General features: G+C 42.0%; 1 protein-coding gene across 2 annotated transcripts in view; it reads left to right on the plus strand.

Moving 5' to 3' along the window:
- The window catches only part of GRK5 (G protein-coupled receptor kinase 5), a 154,571-nt gene that overhangs the window by 114,525 nt on the left and 21,340 nt on the right, over positions 1-18,706 (plus strand). Inside the window, exons 5-10 of one of the 2 annotated variants that reach the window (XM_014250362.2) lie at positions 6,907-7,007; positions 9,863-9,955; positions 12,124-12,187; positions 12,696-12,836; positions 13,889-14,079; positions 18,596-18,633. In XM_014250362.2, the coding sequence (XP_014105837.1) occupies positions 6,907-7,007; positions 9,863-9,955; positions 12,124-12,187; positions 12,696-12,836; positions 13,889-14,079; positions 18,596-18,633 (628 nt within the window). Of the gene's footprint in view, positions 1-6,906; positions 7,008-9,858; positions 9,956-12,123; positions 12,188-12,695; positions 12,837-13,888; positions 14,080-18,595; positions 18,634-18,706 lie in introns of both variants that reach the window. The other variant, XM_014250363.2, reaches the window with a different exon arrangement.

Below are 18,706 nucleotides of genomic sequence, written 5' to 3' on the forward strand. Positions count from 1 at the left end.
AATCGAAACACAACCAAGACATTCCACTCCTTATCCGCTGCTCTCTAAATTTCTTGATGGGACTCAGTGATCTCAAAGGCCTTTCCCAACCTCAAGGATTTTGGATTCCCCCTGTCAGCCCCTTCACACTTTCCCTCAGTCAGTCCCTGGCTGTGTGGTTGGAACGTCCCTGGCTGTAGCTTCGACTGCTGGATAAAGCCAGAATTTCCAGGTTTTTGTGTATGAACTCTTCTTGTCTGATCACGCATCATCCCACACAAAAAGTTCGTTTTAGCCTGTCTCTGTCATAGTTTTGAGGTCTCTACTAGTAGCAAATCTAGTGTGGAGATTTTCAAACAGATTATATGTGGAACATTCCTGTCAACATCTGAAAATACACATATCATGAAGACAAATGCTTGGAAGCAGAGGCAGCTCAAGAAAAGTTACAGCTTGAACTTTTGTCCATTGACTGAAACATTTTTAATTGTTTTAAGCCAGTTTGTTGTGGAATGTTTTCATAACCTGAAACATAACATATGCTGCACGTTATTTATTTTACGCAAGTGACTTTTAAAATAACTCATCATGTTTCAGTATCAGCTGCATGCCTGAAACTTGCCAGGAAAGCAGTTGTGTTTGTGACAGAAGTTTGCATGAGGTCTATTCAATCTAAAGAGTGTGGAATCTTTCTGGTTCATACAGTTTGTGTAGTGATGAACAGTTGTTCTGTAAGACACCCTGATGACTCACATGCACTGGCAGGAGCTGGTGTGAAATGAAAGCCTGTACTTCTAGGTTTCTATTCCTTATTCACTAATTGCTAGCGACAATTGGGTTGATTTGAGGAATCTGAGCATCCCTAGCTTTCATTTATCTCAGTGTGACTTCTTTGATTTCAGTCACAGGTGATGATCAAATCTTGTGCAAAACATACCTCTTAACCTCCTGTTCACTGTTCTGTAAAATATGGTGAGATTGCCACCTCTAGCTTAATCCTGCAATGAGGCTTTAACATTCTGAGGTTCTTAGATGAAAGTCATTGTGTAAGGATGAAGAATCACCTCTGAACTATGGACCTGCTCTGTTTCTTACAAAGTCAGTCTGGCCAAACTCAATGCTTTCCCTTTTTCTGGTCTGAAGTTCAGGGATCTACAAGCCATGTCATTTATTTTTTTAGGAGACAGTGATGATTGAGACAAGTCCTTGAAGCAGGATTATTAATTTGCAAAGGAGATTCTTATTCCTTTACTCAGAGCTACAGGTTTCCTTTGGTGAGCACTCAGCAAACAAACTCCCTTCCTCATCTGTTCTCATGGCCATGCCATGTGCCTGTGCTTTATGAAGCCCAGTGTTTTGCAAAATCATTGGTGCAAAGGACTGGGAAAAGGCTCAAGAGCCTCTTGCATTGAACACAGATCAAATACACTTAGATGATCAACAGATGTCTGAGTGCCCTTGGAGGTCTTTCAGACCTCTGAGAACAGATTCCACAATATTCATAGGCCTGTTCTTCTGCTTCCCTGTGTGAAAAATTAGAATAAAAAGCTTTCATATCCAATTAAGTGGATTTCTTCACATCATTCCCCCAGAGCAGAGCAGAATATGCAGAATAATTGATCCCTGCCCTTTTTATTAAAAACATTTCTATATTAAAAGACCTTTATCAAGTTTCACCCTTGCTTTTCCAGACTAAACAGATCTAGTTCCTCAATGCTTTCCTCTGGCTTTTTTTCCCAAGCATGTTTCCCAACACTCCAGGCACTTGGTGCTCTTGTCAGCTCTCTGTAAGTTTTTCAGAGGATGGTGAACCCAGCTGGATGTGTCTTTAGCTGGAGCCTCTCACTCCATGTTGTCATTTGGGCACTTTTCCCAGGGAAGCAGCAGCGTTGCACACAATGAACCAGCTCTGTCCATGCAGGTTTGTGTTGTGTGTACATCTGCTCTGGGCATAGCTGGGGACACCTGCTTCTCACCTCACCCCAGTCCCTGAAGTGTGAACCCCAGCTGCTGGGCTGCCAGGAAAATGCTTCTGTTCCTTCAAAGTGCCCATCTCTGCTTGCTGGCTGCCTGCTCTCACTCCCACAGGTTTGGAGGCAGCACCTGCAGCACACCACATCTTGACCGAGGTCATGCACAGTAAACGTTTGGAAGTTATCTCATAAGAAAAGGAAGAACAAATAACACATCTTTGTGGAAAAGTAAAAGACAAAGTCTCCTGAATGCTTCCCTTGGTACTGCCCACACTTCAGCTTGTTTGATAAAGAATTTGATTTGCTGACAGATCGATAAAAGATTGGATGTTTCCCACACGGTTGCAGGGGAAACACTGAGCTATGTTGAGTCCCATGGCAAACATATAGAGATGACTTTAGGAGAAGGATTTTTTGATGGCTGTCCTGTTCAGTGAACTCAGCAAAGACTGGGTCTTGGAGGTCTGAGTGAAATAGCCTGTAGCAAAACTTACAGAGCTGTCAGAAAAGGAGAGGCCACATTTTAAAGTGTAGCGATGCAACATGACATTCAAAATAACAGATAATGGGGAGTCACATAGGCTGGAAGCTTTCATCTGATCTAAATCAGACTTTGCTACCCTTCAGTACTTCAGTGGGGTGCCAGGCCATGGGCAGCACCAGACACTGCTGCTGGACAGGACTCTGCTGGCATGACTTTTTTTGGACATGAACACAAATAACCTGAGCAAGTGTGAGACATATCAGCTGTTCTCATACCACTTACAGAAAGGGAAGAGCATCTGAGAGGAACTCTTTTGTCTTATAAAGACAGAAAAAAAAATACAATTTTGAAGTGGAGACTTTTCTCAGGATGGGCTAATGGCACTCAGAAGTAACTCAATACCCATTTCTTGTTTCTCAAATAACCACTAACACAATTCCTAGTTGCATTCTTTCCTTAAAAATTAAATGGGAGAGTATCATAAAACTGAGCTATTGGTATGCCAGAAAAGTATTTGCACAGAGGTTTTCAGTTTCTGGCCATAAAAGAGAAGGTACAGGAGGTAGGAAATTTTGGTTAAAACCTGGTAAAAGTAGTGTGGACTTTTGGACTATTATTAAGATGTCTGATCAATAAGGATAACATGATGAGAGAACTTTTTGTTGTAGGATCAACTTAAGCACATCTCGTTCTGTTCAGAATCTGTTTTCAGTTCCATCAACTTTACCCTAGTGCTAACCAGTTGATTTGACTGGCATAATTTCAGATTACATTATTGTAAGTGAGATCAAGAATCTCTTTCTTTGCCTCCAGGAAACAGAATAGCCATTAGGGGAAATATGGGACTATACTTGTTGTAACTCCCCAGTGTTTTGTTTTGAGTGCAAGTAAGTGTGACTGGTTTCTGCAGGTGTTTCTGAAGAGTTAGCAGAATATTCTTTGTCACAAGCTCAGATGTAATGGTCTTAATCACAGTGTATGGCTCTCCTAGCTGCCACAGGACATTTAATATGTTGGAAAAGGTGTCTCTGTTCCCTTGTAAAAGCCAAATTTGCTTTTACAGCCATTGCCCATAATGCAGCAGGAGAATGGTGTTAATAACCATTTCATTGTGGCTGCAGGAATCTTCTGCACCCCTCCAGGGAAGAAGCAACATTTTCATCTGTAAATGGCCAACGTGTTACCTTTGGAAGCTTTCGCTCCTGGGATCCAAATGCTTCCTTGCATGCATAACCTGTGCTGCCTAATTGTTCTCCAGGGGAGCAAAAGTAGGTTGGGGGGTTGGGTTTTGGTTTGTAATTGATTCTGGCTTTGTTTGAACGTCTGAAGGCTGTGGGTATGCACGGTATTCACACAGGGAAAATGGCAGCCATGGCTGTTTAATGGGAGCAGTGGGAACTGTGAAGTCTCAAGGAAATTCTCAGGAAGGATCATACAAAGGCTCCCTGGAGCTGTAGGCAGGGTTGGAAAGGGTTGGGTATGCTCCTTCCAGGCATGTGGCGCCCTGAACTCTGTGAAGGGCTGTAGAATGACACAAAATGTTTTGCTGGGTCTACAGAAGCTTTGGAAATGATTGGCTTTGGAAAAAAAAACAAAAACAAAAACAACTTACTCCTTGTTATAGAAAATGGAGTGGTCTGGGGAAGTGTTTGCACTGCAGTCTAAGGCTGTAGTCCATGCACAGGATTTCAGTGTGTCCATGTCTTTGCCTGCCTTGGTACTGCTACCTTGCTCCCAGTTTGTGCAGAGGAAGTAAAGACTCAGAGGTCAGCAATGAGTGTTTTTGAAAAACCAAGCAGTGACTGCATCTCCCACAACTTGGAGAGAGGAATCACAGTTTGTGTCATTTTTAAATACTTCCCACATTGTCTTACTATTTCTTTAGCTCATTCTTCCCCCCTTTCACTACAAGAATTTAATTTTCTCTTTATGAATAAGAGTTAGCTGATGCTTATAATTTATTTTTTTAAATGTACTTTGATCTCAGACAAAGTTTGATGGAATTAGTACTCTAGTAATGTGTCATGGGCATGATCTTCAACACTAACCCCAAGGCAGTTTACCTTCCACTGGGAAATGAATTCCCAATGGGAGATGAAGTTGCTTGGCATGAGTAAGAATAAGGTCACTTGGTCTAAATGACTAATTATGCAGTTTAGTACTTAGCTTTTGGATTCCAGTTTTGACCTCTAAATGCAGAACAAGTTCCAGATGTAGTCAGTAGTGACTTCAGTTAGAGGCCCTGATATGGATTTTACTGAAGTGCTGCTCCATTCACATCTAAAGACACTCCTGGTCCACAGCAGTCCCAAAAGTGGAGTTCAGAGATGTTTCTGTTCCCTGTAAATCAGAGAGATGGTTGTCTTGAACCAGGGCTTGGACCACTGGATTCACACAGCCACCTACCAGCTTTGGGCTACCAGTGAGCATTTGTGTGCAAATGTGTATCCACTGAGTACATAAATTATAAATTAAAGGTATTCATTCATCTGGTTTCTAGCCAAAATTAGCTGAAATGCTGCTAATCATTAGGTTTTTGTTCCTATCTGAATATTGCTTTAAAAGCCTTTGGTTTAATCTGCTTCCTGTCTTTTCCCCCAGTAGTTTCAGTGACTGGAAAACAGGAGTTCTGAGGTTTTTTTCACAGTTCTTCTGTTGCTTCCCTCTTACCTCTATTTACTCTCTTGAACTAAAACTGGGACTTAGATTTCGTTGTGGGCATGTATATTTACCTCAGTGGTCAATCAAGCTGAGAAAATCTGGCTTTATCTCAGTCTCTGTCTTTTAGATGATAACAGGAGGGGCTTATCTACCTCTCAAGAAACTGTGAGATTTCTTAATTATCAGTGATCTACTCTGTGATTAAAAGTGGGTGTTCCCTAGGTATCTTTTGAAGAGGAAATGGAAGAATATACTGAGGAAAGGAGGAACCATTTCAGCAAGGTCAGAGGTGTCCCCAGCACGTTGTGCAGATTGTCTGTCCAGGCTGAGCAGTGAGAGTGCATTGCACAGCATGCACAGACAGTTCTGTAAACCGTTTTCCTATTTAAAATCATCCAAGTGGAACAAACTTACTTTTTCAAGTCACAACCAGGATCATACTCACATTTCAGCAGTGGGAAGGAAAAGATAAAAGACAGAATTCAGCTTTCAACATGCTGGAGATTTTCTGTGGCTCCACCTCTGCCCCTTCCTCTGTCCTCATTCCCAGTGTTTTTGAACTCTGCCTGCAATGCATTTCAGTGCTTGCCAAGATATCTCTAACTAGGGGTGAGTTAATGAGAACATCTGGCCAGGAATGAGGGATGATGCTCTGTGACCCACCCACTCAGAACATCTGGTGGTTGTGGGCATGGACAGGGGAACTTTACTGATCATTAAGGCTTCTGCAAGGAAAGAGGATTTTATCATCTATGATATGATATATATATATACATTTATATTTATATATTTATATCTATATATATTAAAATAAAAATATTTTTCATAAAATAAAAATAAAATTATATATCATACATATATGTTATTTTGTCATCTATGGTTTATTAAAAATACCCAAATCCAATAGGTTATATAAAGGGGCTTTCATGTACATGGGAGAAATGCCTATAAATAAGTGCACACACACACACACACAAATATACACTTTGTAATATAATTACAGTACACAGTCAATGTGTAAGAATGTGGACTGCCTAAAAAACTGTGCTTTTAGATAATTAGTCCCAAAAGTCCTAAACTGGTTAACCATCAAGGCAAATTGCAAGAGACCTCTCTTTGGTAAGGGCTTCTTGCAGGGTTGAATATACACTCTCTCCAAAGGGAGGAGAGGATGAAAAGAGTTTATGTGGTTGGTTGGCAAAGTTCCTTTTTGAAATTATTATGTGAAAGCCGCTGAGTTATTTTTGTCTTTCTAAGGATGAACTAAGGTGTCCAGATACCATTGTGAACATCTTTTTATATATAGATGGATGTAGATCTATATCAATAAGTACTGATGCTCTGCTCTTGTTTTGCTTTGCTGGTTAAAAGAAAAAAAAAAAAAAAAAAAAGATGGATTTTTCAGACAGCCCAATGAATCACCCATGAAGTGAAAACACTGGGCAAATTCTCTTTTGTTTAATAGAATGGCCTGTACACAGTTCAGGCCAGCACATTTTTCATGGGATGCAAGGGAGCAGTTCAAAGAATTGGCAAGAAGTGGGTCTTGCATATTCATGAGGCTGGGCAAGGAGGTGAAGGTACAGGAGAAGGCAGAAAAGCAATGTGAGGATAGAGTGGAATGTGGAGCGAGTTGCCACGGTATCCTATTTTACTGCTCTTTGACGTAAAGCTCCTTTGCTTTTACACAACCGCTGGAATTGAATGGAAGCAGCTCAGGGGCATAAATAATGAATGTGCCTCTCACACGTTAAGAGAGGAGACTGCACCTCGTCAGAGAGTTAATGTGCCACTCTCTTCTCTCCCCAGTCTCCAGCCTATGTTCCCGAAGTCAGTCAAGAGCTTATCCAACAGACAGAGGAGAAACTCCAGAACAGCCCCTGCAAAGAGCTGTTCTCTCCCTGTACAAAGTAAGTATAACACGACACCCGAAGATCACAGGGCTGCAGCAGCTTGTGAGGAATGTGTCAGGTAGAGACATTTCAGGCTGAACCCGTGGCAGGTATCTTTGCTCACAGTCCTAAAGGCAGAGCTGACAAGGGGTGAAGTCATTTCATCTGAACAAAATATAATAAATATTTCCATGCCATTATATGCGCTACACACAGGCAGTTACTGTTTCAGGTATTTGACAGAGTGTTCTAGCCAAGGAAACCAGCCGTGGATTTCATGCTGTGTGAAAAGAGCTACAATGATAATGTATCCAAAGAAAACATCTCTGTTTCAAAGTGAATAAAAATTAAGTGGCTATACAGTCCATTTAGACAGAGGAATGTGCAAACTTGCTCCGCATGGCTTTTCCAGAAAGTCTTCACCAGGAGAACGGGGCTTTTTTAATGCTTTCTGTCTGTCTGTGGCGTTCAAACGAACGTGCACTATTTCACCCTTTGCCTGGGAAAAGGCTTATCAGTTTCTGCAGCGATTTGTGCCATTATGTGCTAAAGCTCCAGGTATGCAATCTGCATTTGCAAACCCTGCCCCATCCACGCCGGTAGATCATAAAGCAATAAAAATATGAAAAGGAGGGATCGTCGCACGCGGGCCCGTGTGGTTTCTGGCTGAGCGCCGTTTGTTTTCCCCGGGTGATGTAATGGGGATTTGTAAAATTTGCTCTGCTGTCATTCATTGTTTTGACTCATTTCATTGACCTTTTCTGGTTCCAGTTATTCTTTGCGTTGGTAGGAGCTGTGGGTTATTTCTGGCCTTCTCTTATAGCACAGGCAGTTTCCTTGCACTGGCCTGGTGTCCTGTAGAGATGCTCTGTAACTCGCACCGCTTGTGGGTGCCAGTCCCAGTGACAAAGGCAGAGCTGTGCTCCACACAAACCCCCCTGGTGCCTGTTTCCAGTTCTCAAATCGGTTTGAAAGCTCTAAAATGCACTTTGTTGTTGCCAAAGAGGGGAACTAAAAAGCAAACAACTGCTGAAAGGCAGCTATTGTTCTTTCAAAATACGTGCAGCTTTTAATTAACTGAATGGAAAGGGCGAGCATTGGACACCACTTAATGCAGGCTCCTTCCTTCATCCCAGCTGAAACTCAGGAATGAGCCAGGTTTGGGAGCTTGTTAATAAATATGCTGATCATTTCACACGGACTAAAATGAGGTCAAAAGGAAGTTTTAAGGACTTGCTGTTGGTATTTACTGGTACTGAATAATGTTAATTTTGGAAGGGTTCACACTCAGACCAGAAAAGGGAGGCATACATACAAATATGAAGCCTGCTGTCCTGTAGGAGCAGGGATGAGATGAGTTTCATTCACATCTTCATAGATAAAAATCAGTCTGCAAGAAAAACGTGTCTGTAACTTAATTTCTGCCTTTACCTTTAATATTTTGACTGTCTGCTCCTGCCTTCCTCCAGATTCACATAGAATTCTGATACTGAGTTTGGATATTTGTTAAAGCAAATGAAGACTTACTTTTTAAATTTTATTTTATAATCTTTAATCCATCAGGAGAAACTGTTATTATCTGTGTCCAGTCAAAGCTAATGAAGACAGCAACAATTTGACTTGTGCATACTGTACATGTGTAGTTACTGCCTTCTCCAAACTGATGGTGCAAGAATCACAAAGAAAAATAATAATGTAACAGCTGAGAAATACCAAAAATACTAGCTCATGATCAGGGAGGAACTAAACTGAGGAGACACATTACTCACGGTGACTTGTTTGCTCAGAGAACTGCCCCAGGCTAAGACATAGACTATCCATCCCCAGACTAGAGCAGTCATTCAGAGAGGATTTCTTCCTTCCAGCAAGATCTGGAAATGTGTCTGTATTCCCTTAGAGAGGGACACAAACGTGTCTGTATACAAACCAGACAGAAATGCTCATTTCCTTGGGCCCTTTTCACCCAAACCCAACTTCTCTCCTGCCAATGATGCCAGCAGAGGTGGATGCAGGAGCCCCAGTAAGCAAAGCAAGAACTAGCACCAGCAGATGCTAAAAAACATGACCACCTTCATTTTAGACAACTCCCAGCTCAGTTCATGTTTTCTTAGTTCCAAACCTTTGGCCTTTCTGACAGGATGCCTGATGCTCTCTGGCTGTTTGCTGCCTGTCACAAGCGACAAACTTTCTCCTCACACTTGCGGGCTGACCTTTTTATTCCTTTATTCCTTCCATTATGCAAAAGACTGCATCCACTGCATGAGCCCCAAAATTTTTTTCTTGATCCAGAAGCAAATCCACATCCCTGTTCACACTTTCCTTCCCTCTGTTTTACTCTACAAAGCACATAGCTGTTAGGAAATCCCCTTTGACTTTAGTCACACATACTAATTCTTCCATATAGCAGGAATTGAAACTCATCTTTTTTGCTCAAAATGATGTCTCTGATGATCTCTCTTTGATAGAAATGGGCTTCAGCCAGAAATTTTCTACCCAGATGTAAACATCCCTCAAAGTTTGGGAGCTCAGTTCCTGAGGATGTTGTTTCAGTTTACTAACAGAAGCAAAGACATTCACTGTCTAGTGGCTAACAACCTCTCTAAAAGTCCATTAAAGTCAGTGGGAGTTGCCCTGGTAATTTTCAGCAAGCACCACCAGTATTCAGCTTGTATGAGGCCTCCTGTTATGGAATGCATCAAGCACATCACTTTGTTTCTATATTGAAACAGCAAGCAAAATAAAGTACAAAATAAAGTTGAAATAACATAATCCTACCGTAAAGGAAGTCTGGATTTTTCTCCTCTTGTTCTGTTTGTCTTTTGCTCAAAGTTCAGGATTATAAAATGCTTATATATCCTTTTCATCTGAGATAGATCTGTCCTTGACCACCTCAGTGGGGAACCATTCCAAGAGTACCTAAACAGCATGTACTTCGACAGGTTTCTCCAGTGGAAGTGGTTGGAAAGGTAAGTGTCACAGGATTATTTCTTTTAAAAATATAAATAAATAAATAAATTTTAAAGAAGGTTTATTTTTGCTTTCCGTGCAAAGTCTGCAGAATATGCTCAAAATCTGACAGTTGAGATAATGTTTGCTTCTACAGCTCAAGTGTTCAACCATTAAATGGACTTAGGTACATTAAACATATTAGATATGATTAATGTACATTCAGCATCTTCAGCTGCCTTTCTGCTTAGCTACCCTCTGAATGTGGTGACTTTTTGTCTGGACCAGTTGTCACTGTTATTAAATCACTCTAAACAGAATAAAAATGTGGAGTATGGGTTCTCTCACTTTATTTATTGGCTGGACATTCCTGAGCACATTTAATAACCAGGCAGCCTTAGTGGGTATTAATTTGCAAGGAAAGGGGCTTGTGCCTTTCCCTTGTTAGGGGGTGCTGGAGCAGACTGTCACTGCTGGGTGACAGTGACCTTGAGCTGGGAGAAGCCCCATTTTCCACAAATGGAATTAATTAGGGCGGATGGGTTAGGGCCGGATCCATGAGCGCTGTGTGTCAGCAGGACGCCTCAAAGGGGCTGTGCCAGTTCCTCTCCCTGGAAAGCTACAAAGCTGCTGCTCAAGAGGGGTGGGCAGAGGGAAGAGCCATTTCATGCCAAGACATGCTCCACATGCCATCTTTACTGACCCCAGCATTTACTCTTCCATTTCAATTAAAATAGCATTGGGTGATTCATCTCTAGCCAGGCTATTTCCTATCTATTTTCACATTAGGAATAAGGAATTTTCTGCAATGCTTTGAGGATTTTTTTTTTTTCCCACTCCCCAATAAGTGTGACAAGCTATTGGATATGCCTGATTTAAAAGAAGCTGGGAGAATTGCTTTTAGGATTAGCAAAGAGATGTTAGTAGCATGGAGTGATCAACAGCTCCTTCTGACAGCCTGCTGGCTCCAAAGGAGCAGTCACAAAGTCCATTTATTCCAGGGACGTTGCTGAACATGTAGTTATCACTACTAATTGTTGCTTTTAACCCCAAAAGCATTTGCAGCAGCCTCATGGAATAATGAAAATAACAGCTTTTCCTCTTCCAGTTTTGACTGTCTGCATACTATTCTTCCCCTACTTTGAAAAACAATAATGGGCATTAATGAAAGGATTCACTTCAGCATTTATTCTTCATTGTCATCAATCTCATCATCCCTGTGGTGGGAACAGCCACGTTGCTGTGCTCCCTCTGTCGGCTGGCTGCCTGCCAGAGGGGAACAAGGATAGCAGGAATATCCATATCCACTACTGGGATCCTTGTAAAGCCTTGGTGGTGGATACAAAATGGGAACTCGCTGAACCTAGACTAATTCTTCTGTCATGTTACAAAACTTTTTCAGTAGCAAAGTAAAAGTTGGATGTAGAGTTGGAGCCATTCTGGTGGAGCAGATTTTGTGGGAAGCCTGGGAGATTGTGTAGGGATCGCGTCAAGTGATAGGGAGCACTCTGCCCCCAGGGACAGACTTATTTAACCTTAATTTAGCTCTTGCTCCCTTCTTGCCTGCGATGCTCCCCTAGGAATCAGATAGCCCAGAGGGAGTGGACTGGCCTGGATCTTGTCTTCCTGCTCTCCCAGCCTGCAAATGTCACATAAATCCACCTCTCCTGCTCCCAGGATTGTTTCTGCCTTTGATTCATAGAAGTTTCATGTTTTGTTTAACACACCAGAAATATTTGCTGCTGGTTTGAATTTTGGATCTCTTTTTTCTCATCTTGCTGGCCAAGCAAAGCAGTGTGTTAGCCCATCCTATATGTCGTGGGAATTAATATCTTACTGGAAGATTTCAGGCTTCCTCTTTGCTTAACAAAGGCCAAAGCTGTATAATGGAGATTCAGAACCCTCCTTGGTCCTAAGATGCTAACAGAAATCATACTGATGACTCACTAATGTGTTGTATTTTATTACAGCTTAATATGTTGGAATTGAAAAGTTCAAGCCATACATAGTATTGAAGTAATGTAATTACATAATTATATTATATAATACGATTACCTTGAAATAATGGGATTATATAATATTTATCTATTTTGCTTTTCAGAAGTGTGCTCTGAAATAAATAAATCACAGAGAGTGCATTAAACATAGTGTGGTGTGGGTTTTATTTATTTATTTCCTTTTCTTCCAGGCAACCAGTAACAAAAAACACGTTTCGGCAGTACAGGGTACTGGGGAAAGGCGGCTTTGGGGAGGTGAGCAATTCTGAAACTTTCTGTTATAAGAGTGTTTTTTACTTTTTAGACACTGCAGGTACAGGAGCCTGATGTGACAGAGGCTGATTCTCATTAATTGCTGACAGTTCTACTTAACCCCTCATGACACCATAATCTCAAAAGGACACTTTTGAGAGTTATTTTGTGTTCGGCTGTTGCGTTGACAGTGGAATTGGGGTCACACCCTTATTTGTATTTTCCTGGTGTCTGGAGGTGGCAGCAGAGGCAGGGGAGGTGCAGACTGAGAGATTACAATCTGCACAGACAAAAGGAGGTGGGAGAGGAAGCAGGCAGAGGAAAGTGAAATAATTAAACCGATATTCCACAGCAGGTTTGGAAACAGTAGTCAGTCCCCCAGCTGCCCCCGCCTAGGCCTGGCTCGCTGTCTCTGGCCTTAAAAGGACTAAATCAGAGGAGATGGTGAGGAGTAAAGCGCAGCCCAGACACAGCTTCGGATTACCCGGCAATTGTTCTGCTCCATTCGCAGGTCTGCGCCTGCCAAGTGCGAGCCACGGGGAAGATGTACGCCTGCAAGAGATTAGAGAAGAAGAGGATAAAGAAGAGGAAAGGCGAATCCATGGCACTCAACGAGAAGCAGATTTTAGAAAAAGTCAATAGTCAGTTTGTAGTGAGTATTGAGCTCCGTGGTTCCCTGCCCACCTGCTGGGCAGTGTTCTGGTTGAATCCAGTGTCTCCTCTATCTCCTGCTCCTGGAAAGGTGCCAGAAGCTGAATCTCTTTGCTTTGCACCTTAGCCCTGCTCCATGTGCCTTTGCCAAGTCTCACTTTAATCTCTGGTCCATGAACACGATGTGTTTTACAGCTGCATCAGGATGAGCTGTTCTTACCCAGCGTTGATTACCTGAATTCCCAGGGTCTGGGAGAGACGTGCTTGGAGGAGACTGAAGGAGATTCAACCCAAACAGATCAGATGAACCTGGCTTGCAGAAACATCTAAGCAGCGAGGTGGAGCTGGTTGGTCTGATACAGGGCTCTCCTGAGTCACACCAGCTCCTGTGCCTCCTTTAAAACTTGCCTTAGATTAAAAAAAATTAAAAAAAAAAAAAAAAGGTGTTATCTCAGCATCTGTCATGTTCTTTGTACTTTTAAGGAAACACTGTGTATACAACAGATGCAAGGTGTTTGTTTACATGTTTACTTGCTTCTGCCAGAGGATGGCAGATATTTTAAAGTGATGGGTAGATTTTAGCTGGTCTGATTTTTCCACGGGCACCCACCACAGCTTCTCAGGGATGATGCTGACCTTCATGTCTCCATGATGGTCCATTTGATCACCCCAGGACTGGGATATCTGGGCCTTCCAGGGAACTCATTGAGATGCAAAAAGGTGCAGCAGGAGATGTAGATTCCCTTGCTTACTAAGATTTCTCGTACATGGGAAAATAAGCCTGGAATTAGTATGTTTGTCCAGCCTCTGAATCCATCTGAGCCTTGAGAGTTTCTGGTGATAAATAGGCTGGATTCCAAAGTAATCTCTAGAATCCTAACATCTGATTTTTCTGTACTTTTAAGACATATGCTTGCCATTGTAAGAAAGCCCATACCAAATTCAGTCAATGTTTTTTTTTCAATTTCTGGAGAAAATCTTTAATGAAAAGCTAGAACATCCTTCTTAGCAGCCATCTGAACTGTCATAACTGTGCTGCAAATGTTTTTCTAGGTCAATTTAGCCTATGCCTATGAAACAAAGGACGCACTGTGTTTAGTTCTGACCATCATGAACGGAGGTGACCTGAAGTTTCATATCTACAACATGGGAAACCCAGGCTTCGAGGAGGAAAGAGCTTTGTTTTATGCAGCAGAGATTCTTTGTGGCTTGGAAGACCTACACAGAGAAAATACTGTGTACAGGTAAGCACTTTCTAGAGTCTTAGGATGTCTTTTCTGGGTAGGAAAGGATTGTCTGCTTCTTCCCTTCTTATTGTGGTGCTGTACAGCTGAGAGGCCTGAGTGCTTTGGCTGAAATTTCGCAGAGCCCTGTATAAATACAGCATGATACAGTAATCATGGAAGGAAACAGTTGCTTCCCTAAATACATCCTGTCTAAATTATCCAGAACTAGCACAAAGCTCCCCAAACCCAACCTCAGCGTGCGAAATAAGAAAATGATGGAAGTTCCTTTAAATGGATTTTATTAAGGAACCGAGTTGCTAGTTGGGATAAAATGGTGATCATCCATCCAAGCCTCTGTTTTAATTTGTTAGGTTGTGTTGCACGAGGGGCTCCAGCACGTCACATGTGGCAAAACTTCTATTGTAGAGGGCGTGCAATCCCAAGAGGGAATCTGAGAGAGAGGGCATGGATTTCCAGTGGTGTGTGATTAGCTAGATAGGATCACGGTGATCCTGGCGTGCCAGCCATGGAAGGGGGCCCATTCCCAGCCACACAACAGAGGCATCCTGCTGGCAGCATCCCACCATCCGTGGGTGCAGCCAGCGGGCACAGCACTGCCCGGCACCGCCGCTGCCGCTTCCAGGACGGCAGATCCCGAGTTCTCAGCTTCCAGTTTGGCTTGCAGCTCTACACAAGCACTTTTCCAGGGCAGGCTGGATTAGCAAGCAGATTGCAGACAGAGTTCTTGTGACTCCACAAGGATTTATTTTTTTTAATCAACAGCCACTGTAGTTGTAAACAACGGTTAATGTTTGTCTTCATCATCCCCGCTTGTGAAATCATCGTTGCTGGCATTCACAGCAGAAGAGGGCCTGTAAATTGATGAAAGAACTTCCAAGGACAATGATTAATAGACAATAAGATGCTATTTTTAAAAGCCAAGCCACGCTTTAAATCATTTGATATGCCTGTGTGTAATACATATGATGTATGTGCTTGTATGCATAGAAATTGCAATATTGTTGTTCCTTGGAGATCTCTAACAAACTGACACTTGGTTGACTTGCATCTTTCTAGCTGGCACACAGAGGGCAGACAGATAACATGCTGATTTAGTTGGTGCTCACCCAAGAAGGTTTTTCTTTCCCCAAGGAACAAAATGGTACTAAGTGTTCAATGTCAATTGAAAAATCAAATCATCAGTGAAGTGTCTGGCTTCCTTTTCCCTTAGAAAACCTCCTACCACATTTTCAAATATTTTAGGAGCTGGTATAGTGTTTCACAATCATGTTTTATTGAAAAAAAAATGACTGGTGCATTCATAACATGGCTGGTAAAATTCCATACTAATGCCATTTTCTAATAGAACAAATCAGATCTGGCCACCTAAAATAGTGCGTGGCTCTGAGAGAAATGGCACCTACTTCCTTAAGCAGGAGTTTTCATGCTACTCTTCCAAGAGCTGCTACTTTACACCTCAGATGGCATATTCATTTTGGTGATGAATGATACTACATCCTTGTAGGTGATATTTTCTAGCAGTATTTCAGGAGCATCTGCAGAGACCCCTCATTTGTAATAGCGCAGCGTGTTGTGGGACCCGTGAGAAGTGCTATATAGGTCAATAAAATATAGCAGCTAAATGCTGCTGCCTTCTCAAGGCAAATAATTCATCACAAAACACTTATTCTTTAGACTTAATTTCATTTTCTATAAACAAAATGCTCCTGAGTAAATCACAGCGTTGGAAAATGCATCCCCATCTCCTGGGCTGCTGCTGACGCATGCTGCAGACGTGACCCGGGAGAACAACCAGGCTCAGAGTCAGATTTATCTCATTCAGAATTCCCTTGTCAAACATGGCACTTGTGTTACATTTCTCAACTGCATCATTTTAGTAAAGGTCAACGGGTTGGTTGTTCATGGAAAGCAAATGTAAAAAGCTTCTGGTTCTCCACAAATTATATATATATAATTTTTATATTACATTATTTATATTGCATATTTATATGTTTGTTTTATATTTTTATGTGTTTATTTATGTGTGTATATAACATTTATTGTTTTATATAAATATATTTTATGTATGTATTTTTTTTTTAATTTATAGTATAGCCATGCCTGGAAGCTCCAGTCAGCATCCTGTTCACATTGTCCCAGGCATTGCACAAATACATGCATGGGAAAGCCTTGTCCACAGTGATTAATTGAGTTATTTAGGCTGTCCTGCACAGCCAAACAATTGCCTTTTGAGCACAGGCACAGTGCCAGCAGCTTATGTTTCAGTATGTTTGGGCAAGGCTACATGACAAACGGGAAGCTGAGCCTTTGGGATGTAGCTTTACATGCCAGTGTGTCCACCAGGGAGTTTTATTCCTCCTGGACATTTCAGTCATGAACCCTTGGAAGTGCTGGCCATGCGAAGGAAGCCAGCCTTGATCCTGAAGACCCAGAAATCTGAAAACAGAAATGACAGCTGATGTCTGGGAGGGGAGGAAAGCTTCCTCTAATTGCCCTGAATCACAGAGGACCATAAGAATTGAACTGGTGCTCTCAGAGTCCTTGTGGAGTCTCTCATTTTCTCTTTCAAAGACAACATTTCCCAAATTGCACATAAGATTCTTATCATTGGGCCTCAGTTATAGTTTTAAGTGGGACTAATAACTGCTGAGCAGAAGATGGAGAAACTGATGAAGGCTGAGTTCTTCAAGAAATGATCCTTACAGGATTTAGAACACATTTTCAAAAATAAATAGACAATGCCCTTGACCGTGCTGCTCCTGCACTGGAAACCTTCTGCTGATAGGCAGGGAAATACCACAGTGGGCAGTGGTATGTTAAACAAAATCACAGCTTCTCCTCAGTATTCAGCTGCCCTTCACATATTTCCACACTGTTTATTTGAAAAGTAGGCTTGGTACCATTGGGCACTGAGTGAGGTTTATCTTGGAGGTCAGGAAGATCTGAAGCAAGCAAGAAGAGGAGATTACTCACAGGGCTCTGTTCTTGCTTGAAATCATAAATAAAAACAAGGCAAGTTTTAAAATTCCAATCTTGGCATTGTCAAAACCATAAAATACCCCTCTCCATACACAGGAAAATTCATGATACTGGAGTGGCACAGCTTGAGGGGTGGGGTGGGCTCCTGCACAGGCTCTGTGCTTTGCCCTGTTCCCTGGTGCAAGAGTTTCTCTTGTACACACCCTCTCTTTGCTCTGTGCACAGAAATGCCTCTTGCTGGGAAGTTAACAGAACCAAGCTGGTTCACAGATGCAAAGGGGCCTTGCAAAAAGAAAAGGCCAAGCAGTGCTTGGATTTGCACCAGGCTAAGCACTGTCTTTAGCTAAAAGCCAGGGCATGATGTGGTGAATTGAAGCAATGCTGTTTTCCCTGCCTCACCCAGCTGCTGGTGCCTCATTCAGGCTCCTGAGCCAGCACAGTCCAGTCCTGGGGCACTTCTGGGACACTCCCTGCCCAGCATGCCCATCTCTCCCCTCTGGTTCCATCTCCCAGGCTGCCTTCATTCCCACTCTGCATGAGCAGGATGGGAAGGAGCCTGCCTGGCTCCCACCTCAACAGCAGCCCAAGAATGGCAGCAGCTGCAGAGTTGTACTGGGCTTGGAAGGGTTTGGAAAACAGCCTTGGTCAAGGAGGGGACAGCGTGGCTGGGCTGGGAAGCATCTCAAAGCAGCCACTGGTGGAGCAGGTTTTGTGCAGACAAAACTTTCAGAAGAATGATCTGCCAAGGCTCTGCTAAATATATGAAAACTGAGATTGTTTACTTCAGAAGTTTATACCTTGCCCATTTTTGGGGGTTTTTTTGGAGGGTTTTTTTGTTGTTTGTTTTTTTTTTTTCTTCAGGAACAGTAAAACGCATATCTTTGACATCAGACCGACCACCTTGTTGCCAATTTTCATGGCATTGCTCCAAACCACACAGGCACTAGAGTTTCACAGATGTTTGTAAGAAGAATCTTAATCTGGGCACAGCATTCTCCCCTCTGCCCTGCATTTTCCAAACTCAACAAAATTATTGCACATGTGTGCAAGTGCATGGACACACATTCACATATTTGGCCTGAGTCATATCCCAGACATAGAAAATTTGAGCCCAAAAAATTGCTATTTCCATTTTCACATGTAAATAAAGTATTTTAAAACCTAAAATCTTTCTCTTTTTTTTTTTTAATGTTAGATTTTATAACAGAAAATGTTACAGAGATTTAACAACACACAGGACTATAGGGGTTCATTTACAGGGTTCACAGGACTAGATGGATGAGTCCATTATAGGGTAGATTAGGAACTGAAAGCTTGGCTTAGTGAAAAATTCTAACTCCAGTTTAGGAAAAGACATATGGTTTCAGTCTATCTGTGAAGTGAGTTATAAAAGGTTGTATTGGTTTCAGGAGTTCCTTGCTGTTTGAGTTGACACTCAACTGGTTTATTACAAGTAACAAATGCATTCACGCAGTTGTATGGTTATGTTATCAAAACCAGCTTCATACCCATAACTTCTATCTTTCATTTCCAGAGATCTGAAGCCAGAAAATATCCTGCTGGATGATTATGGTAAGTCTTGGAGGTTTACAGAGATGCTTTCACAGTAAAGTAGATTAAGTTAGTTTTAGGATATATATTTTAC

The sequence above is a fragment of the Pseudopodoces humilis genome, chromosome 9, assembly GCF_049639895.1.
Source record: "Pseudopodoces humilis isolate 2021_Gansu_Grassland_sample_001 chromosome 9, ASM4963989v1, whole genome shotgun sequence".
In the NCBI taxonomy this organism is placed as follows: Eukaryota; Metazoa; Chordata; class Aves; order Passeriformes; family Paridae; genus Pseudopodoces; species Pseudopodoces humilis.